The 27,178-nt window shown below is 40.4% G+C and overlaps 1 protein-coding gene and 1 long non-coding RNA gene across 6 annotated transcripts in view; both read left to right on the plus strand.

Moving 5' to 3' along the window:
* Positions 1–756: 756 nt before the first annotated feature.
* Positions 757–11,847, plus strand: LOC118496533. Its single transcript, XR_004899099.1, has 3 exons — positions 757–818; positions 5,611–5,613; positions 11,836–11,847. It is a non-coding gene; the product is annotated as an uncharacterized LOC118496533 (long non-coding RNA).
* A 306-nt stretch (positions 11,848–12,153) lies between these two features.
* The window catches only part of LOC116050878 (ephrin type-B receptor 2-like), a 71,709-nt gene continuing 56,684 nt past the window's right edge, over positions 12,154–27,178 (plus strand). For all 5 annotated transcript variants that reach the window (XR_004899002.1, XR_004899003.1, XM_036008120.1 and 2 more), the window contains exon 1: positions 12,154–12,364. Coding sequence is in view for 3 of the 5 variants with exons in the window: in XM_036008120.1 (XP_035864013.1) it covers positions 12,301–12,364 (64 nt within the window). In the remaining 2 variants the exon portion in view is untranslated. The remainder of the gene's footprint in view (positions 12,365–27,178) is intronic.

Consider the following 27,178-nt stretch of genomic DNA (forward strand, 5'->3'; position numbering starts at 1 on the left):
CAAAACGGGGCACCAACCTGAAACTTCAGGGGCCAATATTGAACTATGGAATAGTCTCATTTGTCAGTGGAAGGGTGAAATCCGAGCACTGACCTGTGCTTAACCAGCAATTAATACAATAATACACAAATAATCACAAACAACTGCTAATTAAAGTATAGTAGAATTTATTAACTTCAAAATTATCAATGGCCAATCAATAATCCTTTGATCAATTAAAACCAATATACGTTTCTTTTAAGTACAACAAAACAAAGCAAAAACAAAACAGCATGTGGAGAGACCCTGTGTGTGTGTGTGTGTGTGTGTGTGTGTGTGAGAGTGAGTGTGAAAGAGGAGGGGGTGACGAGGTGTAGTCTAGCCAAAGACTACAAAAATGGCTACTCTTGTGAGCTGCACAAAACTGTTTCACCCCAAGAGGGCGGTATTGATAGGCTAGGCCCAAGATTAGCCGTTAGCTCATTCAGGTTAAGCTATGTGCTACCAACAATAGGCTAGCTGCTAAGCTAACGTGTCTGCACACGTGTGGTTGACAAGAGGGAGACACAGGAGTGCAGAACTGTGGAGCAGTGCGCGCTCTGCAGTTTATGTGACTCGCTGTTTGGCCAGCTGTTTACCTTAGCGCGTGTGTGTAACTAGCTATGTGTTCATATGTGTGTGAGAGAAAGGTTAGAAAAAGAGATATATATTTACTTGGATCTTGGTTACCGATAATGACCAACCCTCTCAGTCAACTCATGTCTGGACTAAAGTGGAATTAGGCACAGACTCTGAGAATTTTGTCTGACTGAGGGGACGTTCATTATAACCACTCCGGTGTACAGCACCTAAACTCTGTGGAAGGAGCTAGCAATGTAGCATTTACAGTTACCCTAGCTACATTATATTCAACACAACATATCAACAATGCACCGTGATCAGAGTACATTCACAGAATAGATTTGACTCAGCGGTCACAATCCTAGATTAATACATTACACGCGCAGCAGTAGCGCTGTATTAATCAGATCACATTAATGGTAACACAAAGTAGCAGCAATAGCAAATTACTCATTAATAAAACACACTTTATCTCTGCCCAGACGTAAGCCTTCTTACTGTGTGTTCAGTCCGTTTGTCCGTAGGTTTCCACGAAAGAAACGGGGGTCCGTGTCTGCTCGTCAGCAGATCAGAGGAAGCTTTCCTTCCAAAAAGAGCAGAAGGAAGGGAGCTAGAGTCGACTTGAGAAGAAAAACGTTGTTTCCTTCTCCTGCAGATATGAAAACACTGGCGAGTGGTTTCAGAGGATCCACGGTGCTCCCAGCACCGAAATTAAATCCACTTTGTTTCAAAAATGGAAGTTTTAGCACAAACTTGTCGTGCTGACCTGGTACAACCTGGGGTTGAGGTGGAAAGCATTTGTTTCTGTGTGTCATGCTGTAGTGACCAAAGTCACAGGGCAAAAGATGAGAAGTGGGGGGTGACATGGAGTTTTATAGATCAGGCCACCAGACCTGGCTCCATGCTGGTTTTATGGTACCTCTGAACCAATGGGAGAATCAAAGTGAAGCTGAAGGTGTCGAACCTTATCTGCAGGCCCCTCCCTGACGCCATTTTACTCTTCTTAGCTCCTTTTCTTCATTTAGGAGTTTGGAGCAAGGGATGTGGACTTTACCGTAGGCCAAGATCCTTTGTCTGAAAGACCACATGGTCTCTGGGTCTTTTGTCTTTGAGTCACATGTTGGCTGAAAACCCTTTGCTTGAAAAAGATTATGTTTAACCTCCTCGACGGTCCCAATAACGTAGAGGTAGGGGTTACCGGTACCTGGTGGATATGGTCCAGAGGAGCGGGCATGGATTCCCGCCAGCCAGATTCTCGACAAGATCCTGCTGGAAGATTTCTACAGGGCCCACCCGGGCAAGCCTGGTGGTCCGCCTGGAGGCGTCCGTTGAGGTGATGGTTGGGGTCCGGCTGGCTGTGAGTTTCTGTTTTGTTTTCTACTGGCTATTTCTGTTAATGCTCTCTTGTCAGTCTCTCTGTTGGCCCTGCCTCTCTGTGTCTCTGTTTTTCCCTCCTCCCCTCCTGCCCGCGCCGGCCAGCTGATTACACACACCTGTTCGTCATCCCACCATCACCTCTTCAGCCGTACACACCTGCCAGTCATCAGCTACAATCAAGCACAGTATTTAAACCCCGGATCCACTCACCATCTTTGCTTGATCGTTGTTTCTGCCACCTCGATGATACAAACTCCAAGCTCTTTGAGGGAAATGTAACTCCTGTACAACGTTTTTCTTCTCAAATGTAACTCCTGTACATTTCCCTGTGTCTGTTTCCCTGCCTAACTCTCTGTTTTTTCCGTTCTCTGCAGTTATTACATCAATCACTGTCTCCAGTCAGCTGGCCTCACCAACCAGTCCCCTCCTCGCGGCGTCCTGCCCCACCCTGCCTCCACGCCTGCTTCCAGCCTTCCCCTCGGCTGCTCCTCGGCTCTCCCGCTTCCAGTGCCCCTTCCTCAGCGTCCTCGCCTCCCTGAGTCCCCTCTCCTTTTCCCTTTCCTTTAGTTTTCAAATAAACATTTTTGTACTTTCGTGTAGAGTGTTAAAGATCTCTCTCATAACACACACACACACACTTTTAAATCTTCTTCATTCAGGTGGCACAGTGTGTGCACTGCCAGGCTAATGGAGCTCAAATCAATTAATTCACCTCGCACCTCGTACTCTCACTTGCGTCAGCAGATGTTGCCCAGTCATGTCCTATTCCTTGTTCTTGATGTTCACCTGACAGTTACCTATATGTCTTTTAGGTAAACACATCCATTTGAGCTTGTTGGCATGATACAGTTACATCTCTTCTTTCTTCTCCTGAAGCCCTTTTAACTAAGCCTCCCATAATTGGACCCTACCACCTGCACAGATGATTATAGGGTGAGCTAACCTGAGCAAGCAATATTAACACTTTTTCTCAAAACATTACATTTGGATACATCAGTTACTGCTGACATTACTATTTATACATATATGTGCACCCACAACAATAGGCACCCCAAATATTATAAAAAATGTAATTTACTGCAGAACTATCGTACCTATTGTTCTACATCTTAGGATTGCCCAGCCCCTCCCTACAGAAAGGACCTAATGAGGCAAACCTGCATGCACTCTCCCTGATTAAGCAGGTGAGCAGCTGATCTACCCCCCACATCACAAGCAGAACCATAGCAAAACACTATGAACCCACAAAACCTGCTGAACAGGCCTATGTCAAATAATAAAGTAGCAAATAAACTATTACAATAGTTTACAACATTACAGTGAAATTAAGGATTAAGCAGACACAAAACAGTATTCATTTTGGGAACAAGGCCCAGTGAAAAGGGGAAAAGGAAGCCTTTTCACAGACAACCTATGAATGAATGTGACTAAATAGCAAGGTGTACTTTCCCCCTTTGAACAATAGGTTATGCTTCCATCAGAGAAGAGGTCGTTGTTCCTTGATGCTCTTGGGGAAAAGGCAAAGAATAAATTCTAATTCTTGTAATATTACAAGAATAAAATCACAATACTTCAAGAAAAAAACACCTGCCATATAGTATGCTGTGCATTACGTTATTGCTCTGCTGATATGGTAGTATCTGAGTCTGACAGACACAGACATCCCCGTTTGGGTCTCTGAATGAGACAAATCAACTGAAGCTGCTACTGACCAGCCGGGCTGCTCATCTTTATTTTTACAGAGCAGACACAAAGCGAAGGACTGGTCTGCTCCAGAGCTTGAACCATATAGACTGTTAACGTCACAGGGTCACGGAAACTTAAACTTTGTGTTGCCTACAACAACTAGGCTAATGACATACGGGGCTACAGTAAAAACATTCAGGGCTGAAGCCCTGCAAAAATGACCTGGTTAATTTTGGTGCACATAACTACTTAGACTGACCAACATTGCCCTCTAGCGGCGTGCAGTCGTATTTCGGCAGGCAGTCTGTTTTTGGCACATCGGCTACAGAGTTCTGGAACGCCGGCTACCAGCGGCAGTTGTTTAGCCGCCAATAGGTGACTATGAGCCGACTACAGACACCACCAGATGACGGTCCTTTCAGGGGCTGTGGTAGTGGAGTTTAGCCAGAAATAGTGAGCGTCATGCGGTGATGACAGTTAAGTTTAGGCACCAAAACAACTAGTTAAGTTAGGAAAAAGATTTTTGTTGTTTGTTTGTTTGCTTTCAAATAGGTTTTAAGTTTACCTGTCTGATTTAATCAGTTTATAGTCAACCTGCATACACATGCACACACTTATAGAAGACTCCTTCTGATTCTTCATCCTCTAGGTTACTAGATCTTAATGATCCAGACATTAATTGCTTCAATCACATAAAACAGCAGGCCTTTCAAATGTCAAGTTACTATACAAACATTCCATTTGTCCTTCTGTTAAAAATTGTGAATTTTCCATTCTACATGTCAGTGTTTGTAGTCTTTCCAAAAATCGAGATATTCTGAATGTATGTTTGGATTGGCCTTTTACTATAGCAGTAATTACATGGCTATCAATAAATACAGCCTCACTATATAAGGTCATACATTTTTACCATGTTTATAAATGTAGATCAAAGACTAAGATCAAAAAGGTGGTGTATCAATATTTGTCAACCATGAATTAGAATTTTCATTAAGAAATGATCTTGAAGCCCATTTTATGCTTTCTGCTGTGTTCATTGAAATAACAAATAGTATTATTGGATGTATCCATCGACCGCCAAGTTCAAATGTTTCTGACTTTATCACTGAGCTTTCACAAACTCTTTATATTATTTCCTCAGAGTGAAAGTGTTGCTATCTAATGGGTGATTTTAATATTAATATTATCAAGTCAATGGATATCAACAAAACTGCAGAATTTATTGATACATCATTTTCTTATTCTTTTCATCCTTTGATTTAAGTCCCCACCAGAGTAACTGATAAAACAGCTACATTGATTGATAACCTTTTACTAGTGTTTTAAATAGAATTTTTAAATCTGGAGTCTTGTCCATGGATGTTGCAGATCACTGTCCGATTTTTTTAGTAGTATCTCAAAAATATATAATTTCCAAACAACTGTAGCCTACATGGCTCTAAAATATTAATGATTTTTCAACAAAACTAATACTTCAAATTTCCGACAAATGATCTCTCAACATCAGTGGACAGATATTCTTCAATCTGAGGATCCTTAAAAAACATTCACCTCTTTTTCTAATTTTGTCTAGCACTGTTTCGAAGAATCTTTCCCCCTAACTCTTGCTTCATCTAAATCTCAGTGTAGATCAGCTAATCCCTGGATAAATTCTGCTATACTGACTTCTGTAAAAACTAAACACAGGCACAAAAAATATCTTCAGAGTCCCACCCCTTTTAATTTTGCTAAATTTAAAAATTATAGAAACAAATTAAATCATGTTAGCAAAGATCCAAGAAACACTACTTTAAAACCAAGTTGACCAAATATAAAAATAATATGGCGTATCTTTGGCAAACTATTAACTTTATTATTAACAAACAAAACATTTACAAAATTACCATCAGAATTCAAGACAGATCATGGTATCATAAGCAAGCCTGAAGAAATTGATGATACATTTAGGGCGTTTTCACACCGACAGCCTTTAGTTCGGTTGAATCGAACTAGAGTTCGTTTGCCCCGCTGGTGCGGTTCGTTTGGGCAGGTGAGAAAGTGGCAATCGAACTCTGGTGCGCACCAAAAGCAGACCAAACAAGCGTACCAAGACCTGCTTGAAGAGGTGGTCTCGGTACGCTTTCAATCGAACTCTGGAGCGGATCGTTTGTGGTGAGAACGTGATCCGTACTCGAACCGCACCAACTATATGTACTCCGCAAGTCTGAGCTAATGTCTCCTGTAGTCAGGTGTGATTAGCAATCTGCAATGCAGCAGAGCAGCAAATTGTAGCAGCTTGCAGTGTTTCTATCACAGAAATAGACTGCAGTCAAGCTCGGCGCCCTTCACTCGTATCTCCATGGTCAAACCAGCTGCCGCTAAAGTTGGAGAAAGACGCTGGCAGAGCGAAGTCTCGGTGACCGGAGCAGACGTAGTCACGTCTCTTGCAAAACAATGTCTGGTAATTGCAATGAAATGAGCTGGTTTGACCACTAGACCAGAACACAGGACCTTCTTCCTGTATTTACTTTCTTGCTCCCGCCCCCAGACATATCCGACCAATAAGAGGGCTGGACGTTCTTGCCTGATTTGTAATGACGCATTTTGGTACGCTTGGATTTTTCCAGGTGTGAAACCAAACCGACCAAGGGCAAATTGCTCCAAGTTTACTAACTCACCAACTGATTCGGACCAAAGAAAACGAACTACAGGTGTGAAAACGCACTTAATCATTTTTTCTCAACAATTGGAGATGACCTGGCTTCGAAGATTCCACCTAGTAAAATTGATCCTTTGCAGTTCATGAATTCTCCCATACAGGAAGATTTTGAGTTTCCTCTGGTTAAGGAAGCTGAAATTCAGAAAGTCTTACACAATCTTAAAGACTCTTCACCCGGTTCTGATAATATTTCTGGTAGTTTGCTTAACTCAGTTCAGGGTCTGATACATTTGCTTACTTACTTTCATTACAAAAAGGCATTGTTCCTGTTGAATTAAAAATAGCAAAAATCATTCAGCTATACAAAGATGGTGACCCAGCCTTGTTTGAGCACTATAGACTAGGGCTGCAGCTATCGATTATTTTAGTAATCGAAGATTCTACCGATTATTCCATCAATTAATCGAGTAATCGGATAAGAAATACTTTTGTTTTATTGAAGAGCAATAATAAACAATAGTTTGGTTAAATTTTCGGAAAAAGCAACATTTTTGTTGCCTACATTGCTTACAATATCATCTCTCAAAAAACTAAACATATGAAGTGCATTTAAGTGCCATATTACATTGTAAAATTTTTAAAGAAAACATTTTCTGAAATGACATCAACCTCACACTAAGGCATACGTTAAACATACATAAACATGACCTTAAGTTGTACAACTTAACTTTCAGAACTACAAGTTTCATCCTGAGACTGATCTGTATATAGGCCTATATGTAAATATATGTATATGTAAATATTAATTATACTCAATCTATTTTAATTTATATATAATATATACATTATATGAATTAAAATAGATTGAGCTCTGTTACACTTATGCGAGTAGATCATTGATCAGCTGTTTCTCCGTGAAGAGAGAGAGTGAGAGAAAATGGTGCGCAACAATCAGCTGTTTCTCCGACGGGATAGTCAACAAGTCAGCTCTTTAGATCAAATTGTGGTCACCACTACGTATTTTCTTGTCTTTGCTTTTGGTAGTTGTTGTGTTTGGTGTAGTTTCATTGTCCATACAACTCCATGATTTACTTTTGTCGGGTCCGCTTCGTGGAATGGATGAGAAATGTTTTCTGTTGAGATGCTGAAGCATTGACGTTGTGCTATTATTGTGGTAAGCTAGTTCGGTTTTTCAGTAGACACACTGTCCAGAGTTCTCGGTTTAACTACGTTTGAACAGATTCCAAATTTGGCCACTTTCTGTTGTTTACTCCAGCCTGTCTCTTCTCTTAGCCCCTCACTATTTACACTCTCGTAAGAATCGGTCACACGCAGCGACAGGGGCAGGGCATTCCACAATTTGGGAGCAACTGCCTGAAAGGAGCGGTCTCCCCGAGTTTTAAGGCGGGTTTTTGGGACCATCAAGAGATTTTGACCTGAGGAACGAAGCGTGCGGAAAGAGGAGTAAGGGGTCAACAAATCAGCGATATATTTCGGCGTCTGTCCATGTAGTGCTCTAAAAGTTAAAACTAAAATTTTATAATCAATTCTGTATTTTACTGGAAGCCAGTGGAGAGTAAACAAAATCGGGGTAATGTGTGCCCTTCTGTTTGTTCCTGTTAAAAGCCTGGCTGCTGCATTTTGCACCAATTGAAGGCGGCTCAGCGAAGATTTATTAAAACAAGTAAAAAGAGAATTACAGTAATCTAACCGTGAAGAAATAAAGGCATGAATGATCATCTCCATGGTAACTTTGGGTAGTATTGTTCTCAATTTAGAGATATTTCTCAAATGATAAAAACAGTTTCTGACCAACTGTCTAGAATGACCATCCAAAGACATCGATTGGTTGAACAAAACACCAAGGTTTCTTAGGCTGAACTGGAAGGAGGAGTCCAAGGAACAGAGGTGTAATTTAATTTGGGGTAGTTTTTGTTCTGGAGCAATGATCAATGTTTCAGTCTTTTTTGTATTCAGTTGTAAATAATTGTTGTATAACCAAGTCTTAATGCTTGACAGACATTCCAATAAATCAGTTAATTTACCGAACTCTGATTCTTTGAATGAGCAGTACAACTGAATGTCATCAGCGTAAAAGTGGTAAGACACATTATTAAAATTACGGATTATTTCACTAAGAGGGCTAATATACAATAGAAACAAAAGAGGACCTAAAACCGAACCCTGAGGAACTCGTATGACAGAGGGGTCATTTCTGACAAGATGTTGTTAACAGACACACAAAATGATCTATCACTCAGGTAAGAGGTCATTTAAGAACAGACCCAGAAAACCCCATTTCATTGTGTAACCGATTTAACAATACTGTATGGTCCAATGTATCAAATGCAGACAACAGATCAAGTAAAATCAACACAGTGTACTGTCCAGAGTCAGCAGCCATCAGAATGTCATTTGATACTTTAAGAAGCGCAGTCTCAGTTGAATGACATTTACGAAAACCTGACTGAAATTTGTCAAGCAAATTTTTTCCATCAAGAAATGTAGTCAGCTGGCCCGCCACCACTTTCTCAAGTATTTTAGATAAGAAAGGCAGTTTAGATATAGGCCTGTAGTTAGTTGGTTCAAAAGAATCCAAATTAGGTTTCTTCAGTATGGGACTAACAACTGCTTGTTTAAAATGGCTGGGCACAGAACCGGTTAAAAGGGAAAGGTTAATCATTTTAACAACATACGGTCCAACTAATTCAAACACATTTAATAGCAATGAAGTCGGCAATACATCGAGCGGACTTGAAGATGGTTTCACTTTACTTAACAGGCCCTTAATATCATCTTGAGTGATAGGTGAAAAAGTATCCCAGGAGTATGAGACTACTGGCCCACAGGATAAGATATCAAGAGATGGGTTAATAGTAGTTCTAATTTCTTGCACCTTGTTTAAAAAAGCATGTAAAAACCTATTGCAATCAGACTTTGAGTGTACAGGCACTTGGGGAGTGGGGGGAGAGACAATCTTAGATATTGTATCAAACAGTACTTTAGGATTTTTCTTGTTCAGAGTTACCAGATTAGCAAAATAATCCGACCTGGCCTGTTTTATCATAACATTAAGCAGTGTGATAAGCTCCCTCAAATTCAGTCTATGTACTTCCAGACTTGTGGATTTCCACAAACGTTCAACTTTACGGCACTTTCTCCTGAAAGACATTATTTCTTCATTCATCCAATGGCAAGAATTTTTAGGGAATGTGCTTTTACTTTTCAGGGGAGCAACGTTATTTAAAACCGACAGACAATGATTATTAAAAGACTGAAGACAAGATTCAGCATCACTACAGTCATTAAAAGAACTAGGGTCAAATGACTCAGAAAATTTCTCAGCTGTAGTTTGATTAATAATACGTCTTTGCAGCATCGGTCTACAAGGAAGGCAGTCCACATTAGAAGACAGATTGAAAAATATGCAACAATGATCTGTCACATTAATGTTCATAACACTCAGTTGGTCAATGCTCAGGCCTAAAGAAAAAACATGGTCCAGAGTATGGCCTTTTATATGTGTAGGACCGGAGACATACTGTTTAAAATGAAATGATTCAGTGAGTGTTAAGAACTCAGATGCCACAGTACATGAATAGTCATCGATATGGAAGTTAAAATCCCCAAGCATCAGAACACTTTCAAGTTTGATAATTGAAGATAAGAACTCTGCAAAATCATCTAAAAACAAGCGAGCAGGACCAGGAGGTCGGTAAATTAAAACACAGTAAAATTAATCAGTATTTCCAACCTTAGTCATCTGTAGCTCAAAGGAGTCGAAAGAGTCCGAATTTATCATCCTGCAGCAGAAACGGTCCCGGTATACGAGTGCGAGTCCACCTCCTCGCCGCGATACCCGCGGTGTCCCAAACACAGAACAGTCCGGAGGACACAGTTCATTTAGATGAGTGTACTCCATTTCTCGCTGCCAAGTCTCAGTAAGGAACATAAAGTCAATATGTTCCTTTGTAAATAAATCGTTGAGGATGAACGCCTTGTTGGCAATGGAGCGCGCGTTAAACAAAGCAAATCGCGCCGGCTGGGCACGTTCAGATGGGTCGGGGTTGACACTTGCTAGCTGGCATGTCACAAGACACAGAATCCGCTCTCGCGGAAAGGGATTTCGGAGCCGCCGAGTCAGAAAACTTCGGTCAGGTTGACTACTCCAAAGGGACGGAGGCGCACATAACACCTCACCGACAGGAACCGACCGCAAGCACCGCTCGACCCAAAAAGATCCGGGACCAACTGAACATGGTATTAGATATTAATTCTTCTCTTTGCAATGTCACTTGTGGTGTACCTCAAGGATCGGTTCTTGGACCATTATTATTTTTAATCTAGATTAATGATCTATGTAATGTATTGAACAATCTGTATAAGGTATTATTTGCTGATGACACAACTGTTTTTTATTCTCATAAAGATCCTGATAAAATATTGAAAGTATCAAATCATGAACTCATTAAGTTAAATGGTTGGTTTAACTGTAACAAATTATCTCTTAACATTAAGATATGTTGTTTTCTTTGGTGTCCGAGCAGGGAATGCTGATCAGTCTTCATATATAAATATAAACAATACTGTTATAGATAGAGTTCAGTCTACAATATTTCTTGGTGTACAACTTGTTGGGTCTCTTTCATGGAAAAAGCCAATTGGTACAGTCACAACTAAAATTGCAAAAAGTGTTGGAATCTTGGGAAAAGTCTGTTCACGATAAACACAGATGTTGCCATGCTTTTAAATTATTCTATGGTCAATCCTTACATATACTACTGTAACTCTGTATGGGGTAAGTACTCATCCCACTAAACTTGTCCCTGTTTTTCATCTTCAGAAAAGGGCATTACGAATCATTTACTGTGTGCATAAAAATACTTCTCAACTCCTGTTTTTAAGATCAGGCATCCTCACAGTTTATCAAGTCAATCAACTACACATTGCTTTAGTTGTATACAGATCTCTAAACAAGATACTTCCTTCATTCTATAATTAACTATTTTTTTTTTACTGTTACTGTTGTTCATATGCCACTCAAAATAATTACAAACTTTATCTGTTGAACATCTCAACTTCAGTTTGGTTTAAATGACAGAGGTTCAGGGATATGGAATGCTTTGCCATCAGATTTTTTAAAGCTAACACTTGAACAATTTAAGAAAGGTGTTAAATGTTTGTTTTGTCGGAGCAATGTTATCCCTATGGGATGTCTTTGTTTTGGCTTTTTTTTCTTCTTTTTTTCCTTCTTCCCCCCAGTATTTCAGATTCTTTCTATTTTAATTGGAGTATGCATTGGAGAGTGCCCAGATTAAGCCCCTCTGAGGTTTTTTTGCATCCCTCCATCACATATTTTATGGATTTAATCTGTAGTATTTGTATGTGTAAACCAATAAACTGAACTAATCTAAACTAAGTAAAAGTGCTTATTATTATTATCAGTGAAATGTTCTGAAAGTAGAAGAAAAACTGCCCTTGACTGGAACGTGTTTATACATTAGATTGTTAATACTGATGTATCAATGTGTAAGAAACAGCTGATTGAGGTGCAGTAGGCTACTAAGTGAAATGCTAAGTACGACCTCAGCATAGTAGCCTATCCTACATCAGTAGCCATAGCCTAGTGCTTGAGGAATCATATCTGCTAAATCCTAAACAAACAGTTAACTAATAAGAGCTCTTTTATTTTTCACACTATGAGTCCCTCCCCTTCCTTTTGGTTTCGCCCAAACTGGCCTGACTGCAGTTCTCTTAACACAATGCTGCAGCTCCTCAGCCTTTATCCCTAATTCTAGTTCTTTTTGTTCTTGTTCTTGTTTTTCTTCTGCTGTTGCTAGTGATGATGATGATGATGATGATGATGATGATGATGATGGTGATGATGATGATGATGCTCTGCAGCTGAATGAACCCCCAGCCAATGGCCCGCTGCTGGACGGCTGCGCGATAAACGCATCGCGGCTCTCTGCAGTCCCGCGGCTGCACTGACTCTGATTATGGATATCTTTATGGATATGATTCGGATTCTATGGATACTGCCAACGGTGTGGGCTGTCGAAGGTAAGCTGCTGTTCAACTCTGTTCGTTTGCATGTGAATGCTTGCATGTGTGGGGATGTGGGGACGTGGGGACGCGGCGCAACGCGCGCACAGCGACACAGCTCCGCCATGAATGCAAAAAACCCCACAGACTCCAGTATGTCTGAGCCGCGATCCCAGAGCAGTAGAGTCCTGTGGAGCAGTGAAGTAGGTCAGGGCTGGGATGGATGGATGGGAGACACGGTTTGTAGGCTAGGCCGGATTAATCTGCTGCGCTGCTCCGCCGGGAACATCCATCGGGACAGCCGCGCTGTCTCGGCTGGCCTCAATATCATGGGCTATCATTATTATTATTACTATAGATCTCCGTACTGTTATTGCTCACTTTGAGCTGGTTATGATCAGTGTGTAGCCTATAGCCTCTGCAACATGTGTGCTTCTATAGATTACATAGGTTTATGGAAATACATGTTAGCCATATGGGCGCAGAGAGAGGGAGTCTGAACCTCCAGGACCGACATCAGGCACAGAGCCTGGAGAACTGATGGATATTTAACACAGCCATTTACTATCTATCCATGCATAACCTCATACAAATATATATGCCTATTATTGTTGTTGTTGTTGTTATTATTATTATTATTATTATTATTATTATTATTTGCGTTAGATGAAATATCTTACAAAATGACAAAGCATATACCGTCTGGAGCCTGGCAGAGCTGCTGTGGGTCAGCCAGCATGCTGAGCTGACATTTACTATAGTGGAGATTCCAAAGTTTCCAATGGGAGATGTTTATATAATGATACACAATATAAACAATAAGGATACCTCCATTTGATGGCATGATGTAGCTATACAGTAAAACACTTGGACTCATTGTAAGGATAAAGGTTAGATACAGTGCTGGGACGGTGACATAAGATGACTGAACAGGAGAATGGATGTGACATGTGCGTGTGAGGGCCAGCAGAACTGACATACTTTTTATATCAGCTGACTGATGATTTCCCATGTCTAAGTCACAGCAGAATTTAGTGAAGTCTTGCAGTCAAACACCTGTGGCTCAGGAATGCGCAATATGTTCATTTACTGAAACACAGATTCAGATTAGCTTCTAGCATGTTAGCATGTCCCAGAAATGATGGCGCTGCTCCAGTGTCTGTCTGTGTCTGTCTGTCTGTCTGTCTGTCTGTGTGTATGTGTCTGTCTGTGTGTGTGTGTGTGTGTGTGTGCGCGCGTGTGTGTGTGTGTGTGTGTGTGTGTGTGTGTGTGTGTGTGTGTGTGTGTGTGTGTGTGTGTGTGTGTCTCTAATTGATGAACACATGAGGAGATTCACCATATGTGCATAACATTAACTGGACTGTTACAGTAAAGGAATTCATTTTTGGACACAGGGGCCCTCAGTGTCTGGAGATCAGGAGCCACTTTAGAGCCTTCACCAATGCAGTTGGACTTGTGCCTCAGTGGTGTACAGCATATTACCAATCCCATTTGTAATTCATCAAAGTAGCACCGAGTGGTTGCCTGAGCGACGGTGTGCAGACTGCTGCTCCTCTCAGTGCACACTGCAGCTGTTGGCTGATTCTCCATTGAGAAGGCACACACGACTGAAGAATCTCAATCTCAAATTAAAAACATATTTTAAACCACTGAAAGTGAATTCAAACACTGCATTACCAGTAACAATTACGCATGAAGCTCAGTTCATGGGGAATAAAAATCAGCTTTTTTTGGCCAAGTATGTGTACATATACATAATGGATTTGGCTCTGTTTTTTTCATTGGTCTTAAGGTACTTACACAGTAATAGACATAGTACATTTACAAATAAACATACAACTCAGACTACATTGCTGGAGGACTCTATTAAGACCTTGTGATGTAGGGAACTGATTTAATGTTCAACAAATTGAAGAAACGTAGACGTATAAAGGCCGTTACAGACCAACCGGCCGATAGTTGGCAGAAAAGGCAGTTGGACTGATCAGTCTCCCCGAGTTGGTCAAAAAATTGCCTCGAAACGCACCAAAGCGACGAGACGTAATACGTCTCCGTAACAGCAGGCAGCGCTAATCTGTATTGTCGCCCAAAAAATGAAAACCGGCAGCTGATTGGACGAACGCGTCACGTGGGTCTGGCTGCTGCTTCCGGATTTTGGATTTTTCAACCGGCCATTAATGGTGACTCATTCAGAATACGATCTCATATTGTACTAAAATAGTTCACCGAAATGTGTTTCTGAAAACATTTTAAGTGAGAAATAGGCCATGCAGTTGCTGAATCTGTCTTCATTTCAGATCAACAAAGGTCAGTTTAAAAGATTTTCGTCAGTTTTTGAGAGGCTTAGTCACGTTCATCTCACTTGCCATTTCCCAGTGAGTCCTGACTGCCCTGTCTCTGACTGAGCGTGTCAGGTTGGCAAAAATGAAGGCCGACAGCTCCTCCAACGGATGACGGCATGGAACACACCGAACAGACTTGAGTCACTGACCTCGCCAGACTGTCCAACGGCCGATTATCGGCCCGGTGTGTAGCTGCCTTAAGAAACGGCTAGCTAACTAGTAATTCCCTGCAGGACATGAGAACTTGAGCAGGATAAGAAACAGGACATGGTTATTTTTAGATGTTCAACATGTATGTCATACGTAATACATACACATGAGTCTGCTCTGCATCAGTGAACATGCACATGACTCACAGTTGAATAATACTGTAATATAAAATGAGACAAACTACTACTGCTGGTAGTGCTGGTTTCATATAGAACTGAACTTCATTCATTTACCTTGTTTTCAAACTATCAATGGCACTTTATCATTTGACAGAAAATAAAACATAATCAAAATACAAATCTGCGTAAAAATAAAATATCTTTAAGACTGTATTTCAGACCTATAAAGACTTAGTAAGATGGGAGTGTGGCGGGTAATGTGATTATTTTAGGCTTCTTTCTCAGGCTGGAAGCCATCATCAGAGGACAGGCTGCTGCAGTGATTACCAATTGCTCCAGGGCTGGAAAGTTTTCTCAATCTTTCACAGCCAATGAGTGTCATTGACGCAGTTAAATGTGCTCATATACGCTTGTTAACTTTCGTAACGTCCTGTCGTCCTCAAACTTGATCTCCATTCCCTGCCAGAAGCCTGTTCTCTGGAAGCATCTTACACCTCCGTCTCTGGCCACAGATATGTGGACACATGTGGCACCTTGGAGCTGGGTCTAGTTCCAGTGACGTGAAGTAAGATTCCTCCAGTATACATGGGTGTTTTTAGACAACACTAGTTCAAAGTGAAGCCAGATGAGCCAACATCAGTGAGGGAGCTCACTGATGCTCTGGTGTCCGAATGGGAGCAAATCCCTGCAGCAGGTTCAAGACCTGGGGGAAAGATGTTCAGCTCCCACCCATGGCTGCCATGTTAGGGGTGTCCACACACATTTGGCCATTTAGTGTATCACTTCAATGAAGAGTTGGAACAAGCTGATACAGACTCTTGAAATAAAATATATGCCAGATGTTGTGGCTCTTCTGCCACCAACAAACATCGCTTTACAAATATGCAGGAGGATATGGAACTGGCAATTAAAAATCTCTTTTTCAAGTGTCCTGGCCAAGACAGACAGCAGTACAACCACACATAGATACAAACACGAAATACACAAAAACATACTGTTAATGATGCAATTTGAGGATCGAAGTGTTCTTGATGTCTCAACAAGCCAACTGGTTATCCAGATTATCAAAGTCAAAGTAAGCCCGCTCTGTAAACTCTGATGAGTCAGGCCCCATCAGAGGTGGTCCGTCAGGGCCAGCAAGATAAGGATAAATAAGGATAAGCGGGCGAAGATGGATGGATGGATATATATATTTATTAATGTCATATGTATTTTACAAAGTCCGTTCCCACAAGTCTATTACCGTAATTTCATTGCTACTTTCTCCCTCGGTTTTGCGGCTTCCAGCGCATTTCATAAATTAGAGCTTTTATCCAATCAGATTTCCCCCTGTGCTGTCTCCGGGTTAACAATTTACTGTGACACCTTCAGAATTTTGAGTGAATCCCTCTGCTGTTCAAGCAAATAGGAGACAATGTTGTTGATTGTCATATTCTTTAGCCAATCAGATTTCGAGTTTGCCCTGTTGGGCGTATTCTTTGACAGCTAGCCAACTACATCAGCATTTTTGGGACCAGTTAGTATACGGGGGCTGAGAAGCCAAACTAGCTAGCATCACATAACGGTAACAGTAACGTTCAAGTTCGTTTGGAGTTTTAGATCTAAAGGTAATGAAAGACAGGATGATGCACTTTTTCTTCAAATGATGAGCAGCTTTTGTATGTTAAATGGATTTTTCTGCATGTTAGTCAAATTATTTTACTAGCTATTACGGCTTGCATTAGATAGTTGCTGCTGGTATTAAGGGTTTGAGCAGTGTCAGTGGCTGCTGTGCCTTTGTGTGTGCGTGGTTGCATGTGTGTTGAGCCCCAGCAGCTTGGCGGGAATTTGTGGGGGGGCCTGTTGATGCCTAGTTATGATATTTGTGTTTTTGATCGCTTTGTGGTCGTCGTATGAGTAAATGTGACCGGTTGTTGTGGGGTTTCTTTGGTAATTCCATTAATTAATTAATTGCTGTAGGATAGTACTGAAGACCCAGGTGTAAAATACTTGGCCCGCAACTGGTTATTACTGATAGGAATGATGGACACAACTATTAAAATAAGATGTAAGTTGTAATAGTAATTCAACTCTTTGAATACCTACAAGCTGACAAGTATAGCCCAGCATTATTTCAGAAGATAGAAGAGCAGAATGAAGACGAGTCAGCAAACAGCTAACCTATGGAAACAGTAAGACGGTTGCACTCCCCCCCCACCCGCAGCCCTGACACTTTGAGCCACATCACAGGCCACCCTGTCAGCTCCAGCCTTGAGGCTGTGTTCAGGCAGCCTGTGTCAGCCGTCCACAGGACGTAGGTCTTTCCATTAATTTTAAATGGGGTTAGTGAGTTTAAGCCGTGGCGGGGGTTGCTATCGCTGCCACAAGAAAGTTTTAAAACACCAAATACAAGCACTGAACTGCCCGGGAGTTTGTGGAACAGCTGACTGTTTCCTGCAGCAACAAAGCACTCGCTATGTCTCGCTCCTCTTTTTTCTTTCTCTCTCTCTCTCCTGTGAAATAAAGCTGCATTCATGTGCGGTCGAAAAACGTAGTTATCTTTAAACGATCTGACGGAAAACAGTAACTGTGAAATATAAAGTCTACTTGTGCTTTGTTGGGGGGGTTCAACAGGACGTCACACAGATGTACGAGGGGCCGTCAGGGACATTATTCAGAATTACCTCTCACAAACACGTGAAATGCTCTTACATACACTACTGAAACACTCTCACATAAACAACTGGAAGATTATTCGCTCGCACACACTACTGAAAAGCTCTCACATATACAAGTGAAACGCTCTTATATACACTACTGAAAAGCTCTCACACACAAGTGAAACACTCTTATATACACTACTGAAAAGCTCTCTTACACGCACAACATTTTGCATAAACTACAAAAAAACTTTACCACATACTAGTAAAATGTGCTCATATTGATTGAGAGACTATGGGCAGAACTCAATAGAGTTGTATCTAGACACTTTATAAACATCTTTAACTTCATGGAGGAACAGGGTGTACTGGATTCATTGAATGAACTACATTTATTTTGTCTGCATTGTGTTTATTTACCAAGGATTGAAAGAGCAGTAACAGAATTCATCAATGGAACAACCAAGGCCTCTCCACACAAGGGGGGCAGACACCTCTCCAGCTGTGGCATCCAGGTGTCATTAATAATTCAGAAATTCATCCAGTTATAAACAGCATTTTTGATGCCGATAACTACTATGGCATTGATGAAGAAGGGCCATTACCTGAACTTCAAACCAATAATAATGTTGTAAATCCAGACATAGATGTAATTTTAATGAGACCACAATGAACATTATTCAACAAGTGAACCCACTTGAAAATGATGGGAACCATGGAATAGATGGGTTTTTTTTTTTCACTTCTACACTTTCTTCAGTGAATAACATGGGAGTTATGTTAAGGTTTGTTAAAATGTTTTCTTCACTTGTGCAGTGTATTCTGTGAATTAAAGTTTTGTTAAAACATTGTAAAACATTTTATGAAAAACAAATGAACATGATAAACATTTGTTCAAAGGAACGAACATTCAAAGACAGGAGAAAAGAGACAAACAGAGACTTAAACAGGCAGAGGGAGAAACAGACAGACACATCAGAGAGGCAAACAGATTGATAGACAAATAAGAGACAGAAAGTGAGTCACAGAAAGGGATACAGAGCATATGTTCAGCTTAATTGTTTAAATTTTAACTGTCGAAACAAGTATATGTTAAAAGAAAGTTTGGTAAGAATATGAAACATGCCGTTAAAAATAAATGTAAATATGTTTTAAAACATAGGCCAACTGAGTCAACTGAATTGTGGTGAAACTATATAAAATACAATTGACTATCAACTATACAATACAACATTGATGTAGAGAAGCCATCATCTCCTTTGTGAATGAACTGAAGGAGTTGGGGAAAAGCCGACAGATGGCACCACAGATGCTCCAGTTGTGAAGGCCAATATCTTCTCTAGTTTGGATGGCCCTTCTTCTTCTCTAAAAAAATATTATCAGTGGTAGTTGGTCCAATTAATGTGTATGTGAATCATCTCTAAAGCAATTAGCATCAGCTGATACTGAATAAATTGTCCAGTAAGCGTATTTCACTTCTCAAAACCAAAGCGTCTAAAATCTGAATGCCTCTTATAGCAATGAATTTATAACAGGTCTTTCATCTTTCAACATTCGCAGGTTGCTTTGTGATAATGTTACGACTACCAAGAGAATAAAATAAAAAGAGTGATACTAAAAAATCAGATGCATCAGTTTATATGACCATTAAACCATTAATTACCTTCTGCATCTTGAAGATAGTCCCTCCAGAAAGTAACGACCATCTCCTCAGCAGCTCTCTTGTTGCTCCCTTCTGGAGAGAGACAAATGCTGAAAAGATCATCCACCTGGTCAGCAGTCAGTGTGTTCGGCTCATAGCAGAACAGGGGTTGAAAGCTGTCGTTGTATTTTGTCCAGAACCCCAAGAGTTTTCAGTCCTTCACAGAATCTGTACAAACAACATGGAATAATTGTACAATCCATAATTAAATTGTACACTATCAAATTGTCCCTTGGTTTTTTATAATAGATTTTGTGAAGCTAGTCTTACACCTTGTTGGTCAATGGTTACAATTATTACTCCTTTTGAGATTGATCTGACTGACCTTTGAAATGGACCTTGAACCCTGTGGATGACCTGAAACATGACAATGTCTTGTACCAACAGATCCCTGTCTCTTATCGACCGCATAGGCCTCAGACATCCTGCATTGGCCAAGTAGTCAAACAAAGGTGCATTTGACTTCTCAAGGTCCTCAAGGGTTGTACTTTCAGATACCTACCATCACAAGAAGCAGCAAGATGGCTTGTTATGGAAGTTTCTTATGGGTCATTATTTACTTATTAGTACGAACCCAGACACTAGTGGTCTGCATACTACAGAATGCCTAGAGGTCCCCTAACAGTTCATGGCAGTGCAGGTTTTTTTTCCACACATTGCTACAATGTGATAAATAAGCATAAGGCATTCAAACTACAACATATGGAAAAAGTGGGCTGATACCCCTTTTCAAAATGCAAAACAACAAGAGAACCTTTTAATGTAAACTAATTATAATGCAGTATAACATTCAAAAGCTATCAACTGACCTTTCTGACTTTTGCTGGCAAGAGTTCTGTGTCAGCTATGTCTTCTAGTTTTGGATTTGCGAGAGGAAGTTTGGTGGTGGACTGCCATGTACCAAGCTCACTGCAATAGCTTTGCCAGCAATGTAGTACCAGTCCTCTCTTAGAGCTGCAAAACAATGGCATAGAAGGAAAAACAATATTGATAAATACCACATTTCGGCAAACAAAAACTGGCCAATTACAGGCCGGGTCTCGAATGATGACCGGGGCCATGGTTGGTTTTCCTTTTCAGTGTTACTATCCAAATTCAGTCACTGTGGATACATTTCTTAGCAAAACTGGATTGTATAGTACCATACATGCTCCACAAGATGACAGTAGCCAAATTTCTAGGGCCATATGGGAATGTTGCAAGTCAAAGTTTTCCACAACACATCGCTGCAAATGTTTCATGAAACTGTAGAGGGATTTTAATTGAAAACAGATACAGAAAGTGCTGAGTTTGAATTTACCACTTAATGCAGTAACTGTAACAGGGCAAACAGGGGCAGATTAAAACAACGCTTCATACTAAAATATCACCAATTATGCTTAAAGGCCTGCCTCTTAAATCTTTGGCTTCTTGCTCCAATTAACTGTGTGACTGAATCAAGTAGATTTTAAAACAAATGTTGAGCAAATGTTTGTAATAATCATCAAAGTAAGAGGTAAAAAAGAGGCATTTACCTGACATTGTCTGGTATGTGCTCACAAAAGCCATTCCTGATGCGTTCTAAAACAGTCTGGTGGTCCCAGTCCTTCTGTAATTCAAAGGCACTGAGGATGTGTCCATGTTTGTGTAACCATGATTTTGGACCTTGTTTGCACACTACTCCCCATGATTGATTAAGTTCTAGTATTACGTCCTTGTTGAAATGGTCATGCTGCTGTGTCCTGACTCTGAAATAAGAATGTAACAATCAGACCAGATGAAAACAGCCAGTACAATATAAGTCATACTGCTATAGGAAATACAATACAAAATACTAACCACCACCCCCTATCAATAGTATGTAAATAATGGGTAGTGGTTATCAATATCAGTTATATTTAACCCATTAATATTCATATTTAGGTCAAATATATCCATTTTAACCAATTTTATCACTTCAAGCCCTGAACACTCTTATTTACGTGATTTCTCTCTGAGCCATAAATCTACCATGAAAAACCACACATCTGCCCTTCCCTTTAACACAGACTCATTCGCTATTGTAGGCTGTGGACAGGGCATGAAAGGTCATAATTCGTCAACTGAGGTGTCAATCGCAAGGTCAGAGTTCAGCAGCCACCTTGAAATAGGACTGGTGTTTCTGAGTGAATTAAATGTAATTTTTAAAAAGGGATATGTAATAAACAGTCATTCCTTTATGCTGAAACATAGCTGAGAAATAAGCAAGACGAAAAAGGGGGCATACATAAAAGTATTTTTATGTATAATCAGTATTTTTTTACTAAAGTACTTGACTTAAAACTTCAAATACTGATGAAGGATGTATTTAATCACAGCAGTAATATGCAGTGATAGTATCCAGTGTGTCGCGGCTTGAAGTTGCAACGGTCGGTTGCTGCCCAACTGTTGTCGCATTTGACAAGGTTCTGGTGGTCTCCGCTGACACCAGTACAGTGTGAAGTAACACTGGTGCCTCGGTTAGGCTGCTTGCAGGCTGTTAGGCAGACATTAGTGTTGCGAAAAACGTGACTGATGATCAACCTCGCGCTGTGAATGTTGAACGGAAGCTCTTCCAGTTTTGCTGAAACACCTCTCACACACTAGTGAAATCCTTTCACACATTATAGTGAAAAGCGCTCATATAACCAAGTGAAACACCTCTCACACACTATAGTGAAATCCTTTCACACATTATAGTGAAATATTATATATATATATGTCCCGTAGGGTGGCCATTCATCTGGCTTTACGCCGCCTTCACACTGGCAGTTGAAATCAGCTCCGATACGGCTTCAAAACAACCGGAAGTCATTCATTTCCTATGGAGATTCGTAGACTGCATGCAAATGGGTCCGAACTGGGTCCGAACGAGTGTGGTGCGAAAAAAAATCGTGTCAGTTGGTCATCCGGATGCGTTCCAAAAATTGAACTCTTGCGAAAGGCTACGGACAGTTCCTATCCGACAATTCCAGCGTTGCTATGGTACTGATAAACAAACCTGCTAATGGTAATTAGTTTGCTAGCAACAGACATCGAACTATTGACATTATACCGCTATATCACATTTAACTGACGTGACATGTCAACGTCCTGAGCAACTTTTCTCCACGCAGCAGCCTTCCTATTTATATCTGTATAAGAGAGGTCATAGAGAATCGTACATTCAGACACTTATCAGTCGTTCTAGTCTCTCTGCCATTTTTGTGAGTCGCTTCCGAAGCTTTTCAACGGTGTAGTACGATGTCCGCTGGGGGCGTATTGCATATTACGGAGCTGATTTCAAGGCGTGAAGGCGGCGTTAGGCTGGACAGTCCGGCTGCTAGCGCAGCCTTAAGCCTGATACTCATTTGTCCTCCTTTTGAGAAAATAACTAAAAGGTCCACCTTTTGACACATTACTTCGTTAGTTTAATACTTATTGGCTAAAAATGTGTGTCAAAAAAGCTGTGTCAAAATAAGTAATTTCATTGGTTACATTTTCGTGTTGTGACCTATCAACACATGGCTAATTTTTAAATTCAAATGAGCCATGTGTTGATTCGCCACAACACGCACTCACCACAGTTGCTACCACCAGGCTGTCAATCAAGCTCTCAGCGACAGAGAACGTAACGTTAACTAACGTCGATTGTAGGACTGAAATTCTGAAAATGCTCATACTTGTATGTATAGGCAAAGCCTATACATCTGAAACAGAAGGTGCTGTATTTTTTTACCCTTTATCTATCCAGATAAAAACATTAAGAACAGTTTCTGTATGATGTGTATTAGACCTATGCAATCTGAATTGGAAGGGCACGTTGTCATGAGCTGTATCTTGTATATTTATTATTAGCTATGTGGTATGTGTATGCACCTTTATGTGTTCTGGTGGAAAAGATAAGATATTCCTTTATTTGTCCCACAATGGGAAAATTCCAATGTTATAGCAGCAAAGTGTATAGAGAAAAAAGCAGTATAAAAACAGTAAGAGTAGGAAAATAATTAATAAAAAATAAAAACACTATGTACAAGAGAAAAAAAACAGTAAGAATCCACAAACAACAGATAACACAAATAGTAGCAGCAGTTGCACATGGGCAATAGATTGCACAGTGAATATGGAATGGTATTTCACAGTAATTATTGCACATTGTTATTATATATACATATTATTATATATAATATAATATATATTCATTAATTATTATTATTGATGCCGAGAATTTTAACATATTAAAATTTAAAACGGGATCATACCAAACAAATATCTGTTTGCGTGTCCATGTGTATGCAAAGTGTCCTCCTTTTTGATGTGAAGGAAATGGCCACCCTAGTGTCCCGGTGGAAGCAGCATTAAAACATGAAATAAAACACAAAAACTCTCTCAAACACCATCGTTAGAGAGGGCAGGACTTCAGAGAGTTACAGTGAAAAAATAAGAACAAACAAAAAGAGACTAAAAGTTAAGAAGTTAAAAAAAGCAAACTTAAAGGCTGGAGTAACATAACAGGCAGCATGCAGTTTTTGCGCACGCGCACTACTGATCATCTTAATGTGTATATATATATATATACACATTAAGATGATCAGTAGTGCGCTTATATATATATATACGTTTTTATATATATATATGTATATATATATATATATATATATATATATATATGTATATATATATATAAGCGTTTCACTTGTATGTGTGAGAGCTTTTTCAGTAGTGTGTACGAGCGAATAATCTTCCAGTTGTTTATGTGAGAGTGTTTCAGTAGTGTATGTAAGAGCATTTCACATGTGTTTGTGAGAGGTAATTCTGAATAATGTCCCTGACGGCCCCTCATACAGATGGGTCGTTTCGTTGACACCTCCCCCCCCTGCCGCACAACCCTGGGGAAAATTGCGGGATTGCTTTTTTTGACCCATTATACGCCTTCTCTGCTGCTTTCATTCACACACACACACACACACACACACACACACACACACACACACACACACACACACGTGCACACACACAGACACACACGTGCACACACACAGACACACACACACACACACACACACACACACACACACACACATACACACAGGCTGTTTTACCTGGCAGGGCACATTTGCAGCAGCAGAGCACAGATGTGCTCATCCAGTAGAGGATCAGGCCTCCTCGCTGCCTCTCAGCTGCTATTGTTATAATAACCCTAATTCTGAAAATGTGACGCTACTCGTTTCTCTACAGTAATGTAGGTACCGGGGGATGCAATCTTTCCAGAGCTGACGTGGGCAGTATATGCCTACAAGTGTTCTAGTCTGACCAGCAAGGAAAAACAGAGCGCCTCGTCTATGTGCACGGTGCACACTGACAGTTTGACCTGACCGCAGTCAGCCTCTGGCTTTACCGTAACGTTCTGTTTACAGCAGCGGTTGTCACGACTTCACCTGCAGCTCCAAAACAGAAAGTAAGTCTGGTTCCCTCTGACGTTGTCTGTCACAGCCTAATGTTAGCTATGATAGCTGACATTAGCTAACTTTAGGGCTTGTTTTAGTGGACCTCTATAACGTCAGTTAAGTTAACTTTAACCAGCTTGGTTCTACGGCAGGGAGAAACAGAATGACTAAACATGCTTGCTGTCTGGGAGTTCTGGGTGATCTCATGGAAGACGTGACCGGTAGGGTTGGGTACCAGGATTTCTGTTCAGGTACCTAATGGTACCTTTTTTCGGTACTTTCCCTCTGTAATAAAAAGAAAAAAACAATTTCAAACTTATTTATCCTATTTACTTAGAACATTTAGTCATAGTAGTAGTAGTAATGTTTTATGTAAAGCAATTTGAATTGCCTCGTTGCTGAAATGTGCTATAGAAATAAAGTTGCCTTGCCTTACACCCTCAGCCTGTCAGTCAGTCAACAGGGCATAGTGAACACTGTGGCGGTGCCTGCCTGTCATAGAGGAAGTCTAACGTTAACCATACCGCGACAGCTTCGCACATTATATACGCTGTCTGCGTGGAGTTTTGAAAAGTGTAACGACACTTGCAAACGCTTAACCAGCATTGCCGTGATTACTGTGACTTTAACAAACTGCAGAGTCCACGTAGTTTCGCTCAGTCTGCACCGCAGCTCTGTGAATAAATGAACAAAACAACCAAAAACAATAAATGAAATGGACTCTCAGTCTCTGTTACCAAAAATGCACTGGAATAAAAACCAAACACAATCAAAAACAAATAAAATGGAAATTTTTCCAGCCGCGATAATTTACATTTAAAAATGATCTAGCTCATTTTTATTTATTATGCGATTAATTGATAATACTAGTCGGAGCTCCACTCTCTCTTGCGCTTATGTTCTCTCGGGTAACCTTCCAGAAATGTTGCATGATTTGACATGAATTGGTCCTCTACGGGCCACTGGCTGTTTCCAGAGGGAAATGACAGACAGCTAAGTGCTTTTTTTAAAATAAATATTATATATAATCTTCACCTTCATCACTAAGGCTTGTTTGGATATAATATATAGTTCTGTTAAATCTAGGTCTGGTATATCGAAGCTGTCCCCGAGTGTCGTAATGCCTGCCGTTTTGGACGGTATTATTAATATAGGTTTCCCTACACTGTGCGAGAACAAGCCGAAATAATAAGTCAGTTTGCCGCAATTCCTGAACGTCTGAAGTTTTTTGCTTCTTCCCCCGTCACTCGTCATGATGCGACGTAACGAAAGAACAATTGGCAGGGTCATTAACATACTGATCAGCATTCATGAGGTGCTTTGCATTGACTGTTTATGGTTAAAAATGGGCGGGATAAGAGGCTGATTCACGTACGCACACTTGTGGGTAATCTGTGATTTATAAAGGGAACATTGCTTACAGGTGTGCGTACGCACGGTTTTATAAATCTGAATTTATTAAAGTTTTTTGGCGTACCCCATTTTTGGCTTTTGGGTGTACGTACACTTTTAGTAAGGATCCTACGCACAGTTTTATAAATGAGACCCCACGTGATTAAAGGCAAAAATGCAACGACAAAAACAATACAACAATACTACAATTTTGAAATGTGTATTTTTTAAGTTGAACATACAAAGTTAACGAGCATAAGAAACACAAACAAAATAATTAAGAAAATTACGTAAGAAAAATATAAATTCTTATTGAATTAATCCATTTTCTATGCCCTTATAAACGATGACATTTAAGATAGGTGTAATATTATAAGTAGTGATTAAGTTACAAAATATACTTTGTACATCTGTTGTCTGCATGCTCTGAACCACCCAACATGTCCGATAGTCACGTGACCATACGCTACACACACACACACTGATTGCTCACTGGTCATCTTCATGGACGTTGTTACCACGGTAGCGCTTAATGCATCCATGGGGAGTCGTTATTCAGAGGGCAGATTCAACACAGATTCACCACAGAACCTTAAAGCAGCCATTAGTGAGAGAGACAACGCCAGGCGCAGAGTGGTGAAGAGAGGAGAGCGAGGGTCCGCCGGTGAGCGGTGTCCGACTGAAGTTAGTGGTGGTGTGAGGGAAAAGAGACAGCAAAGAGGATGTAAAGTGAGAGAGAGAACACCAAGCTTCTTAAGACACGGTGTCTTCATCTGTTGTTAATACTGTCGGTAAAGTGAAGGCTGTTACATTGTGGAGACTGCTTATCATCAATGTTGAATTAAATGTTTTTTTTCCCATAAATAGGCTGATTTATCTTTAATAAAGGTTAATAGGTTGGATTCATGGTAATGTATATTTTCAGACATTTCAATTTTTAAAGAAAACAAAATACACCACTGTAGGAACTCTAATGACCCCGTAGTGGTCGCGGACCCCCTGTTG

This window comes from Sander lucioperca, chromosome 12, assembly GCF_008315115.2.
Source record: "Sander lucioperca isolate FBNREF2018 chromosome 12, SLUC_FBN_1.2, whole genome shotgun sequence".
Lineage (NCBI taxonomy): Eukaryota > Metazoa > Chordata > Actinopteri > Perciformes > Percidae > Sander > Sander lucioperca.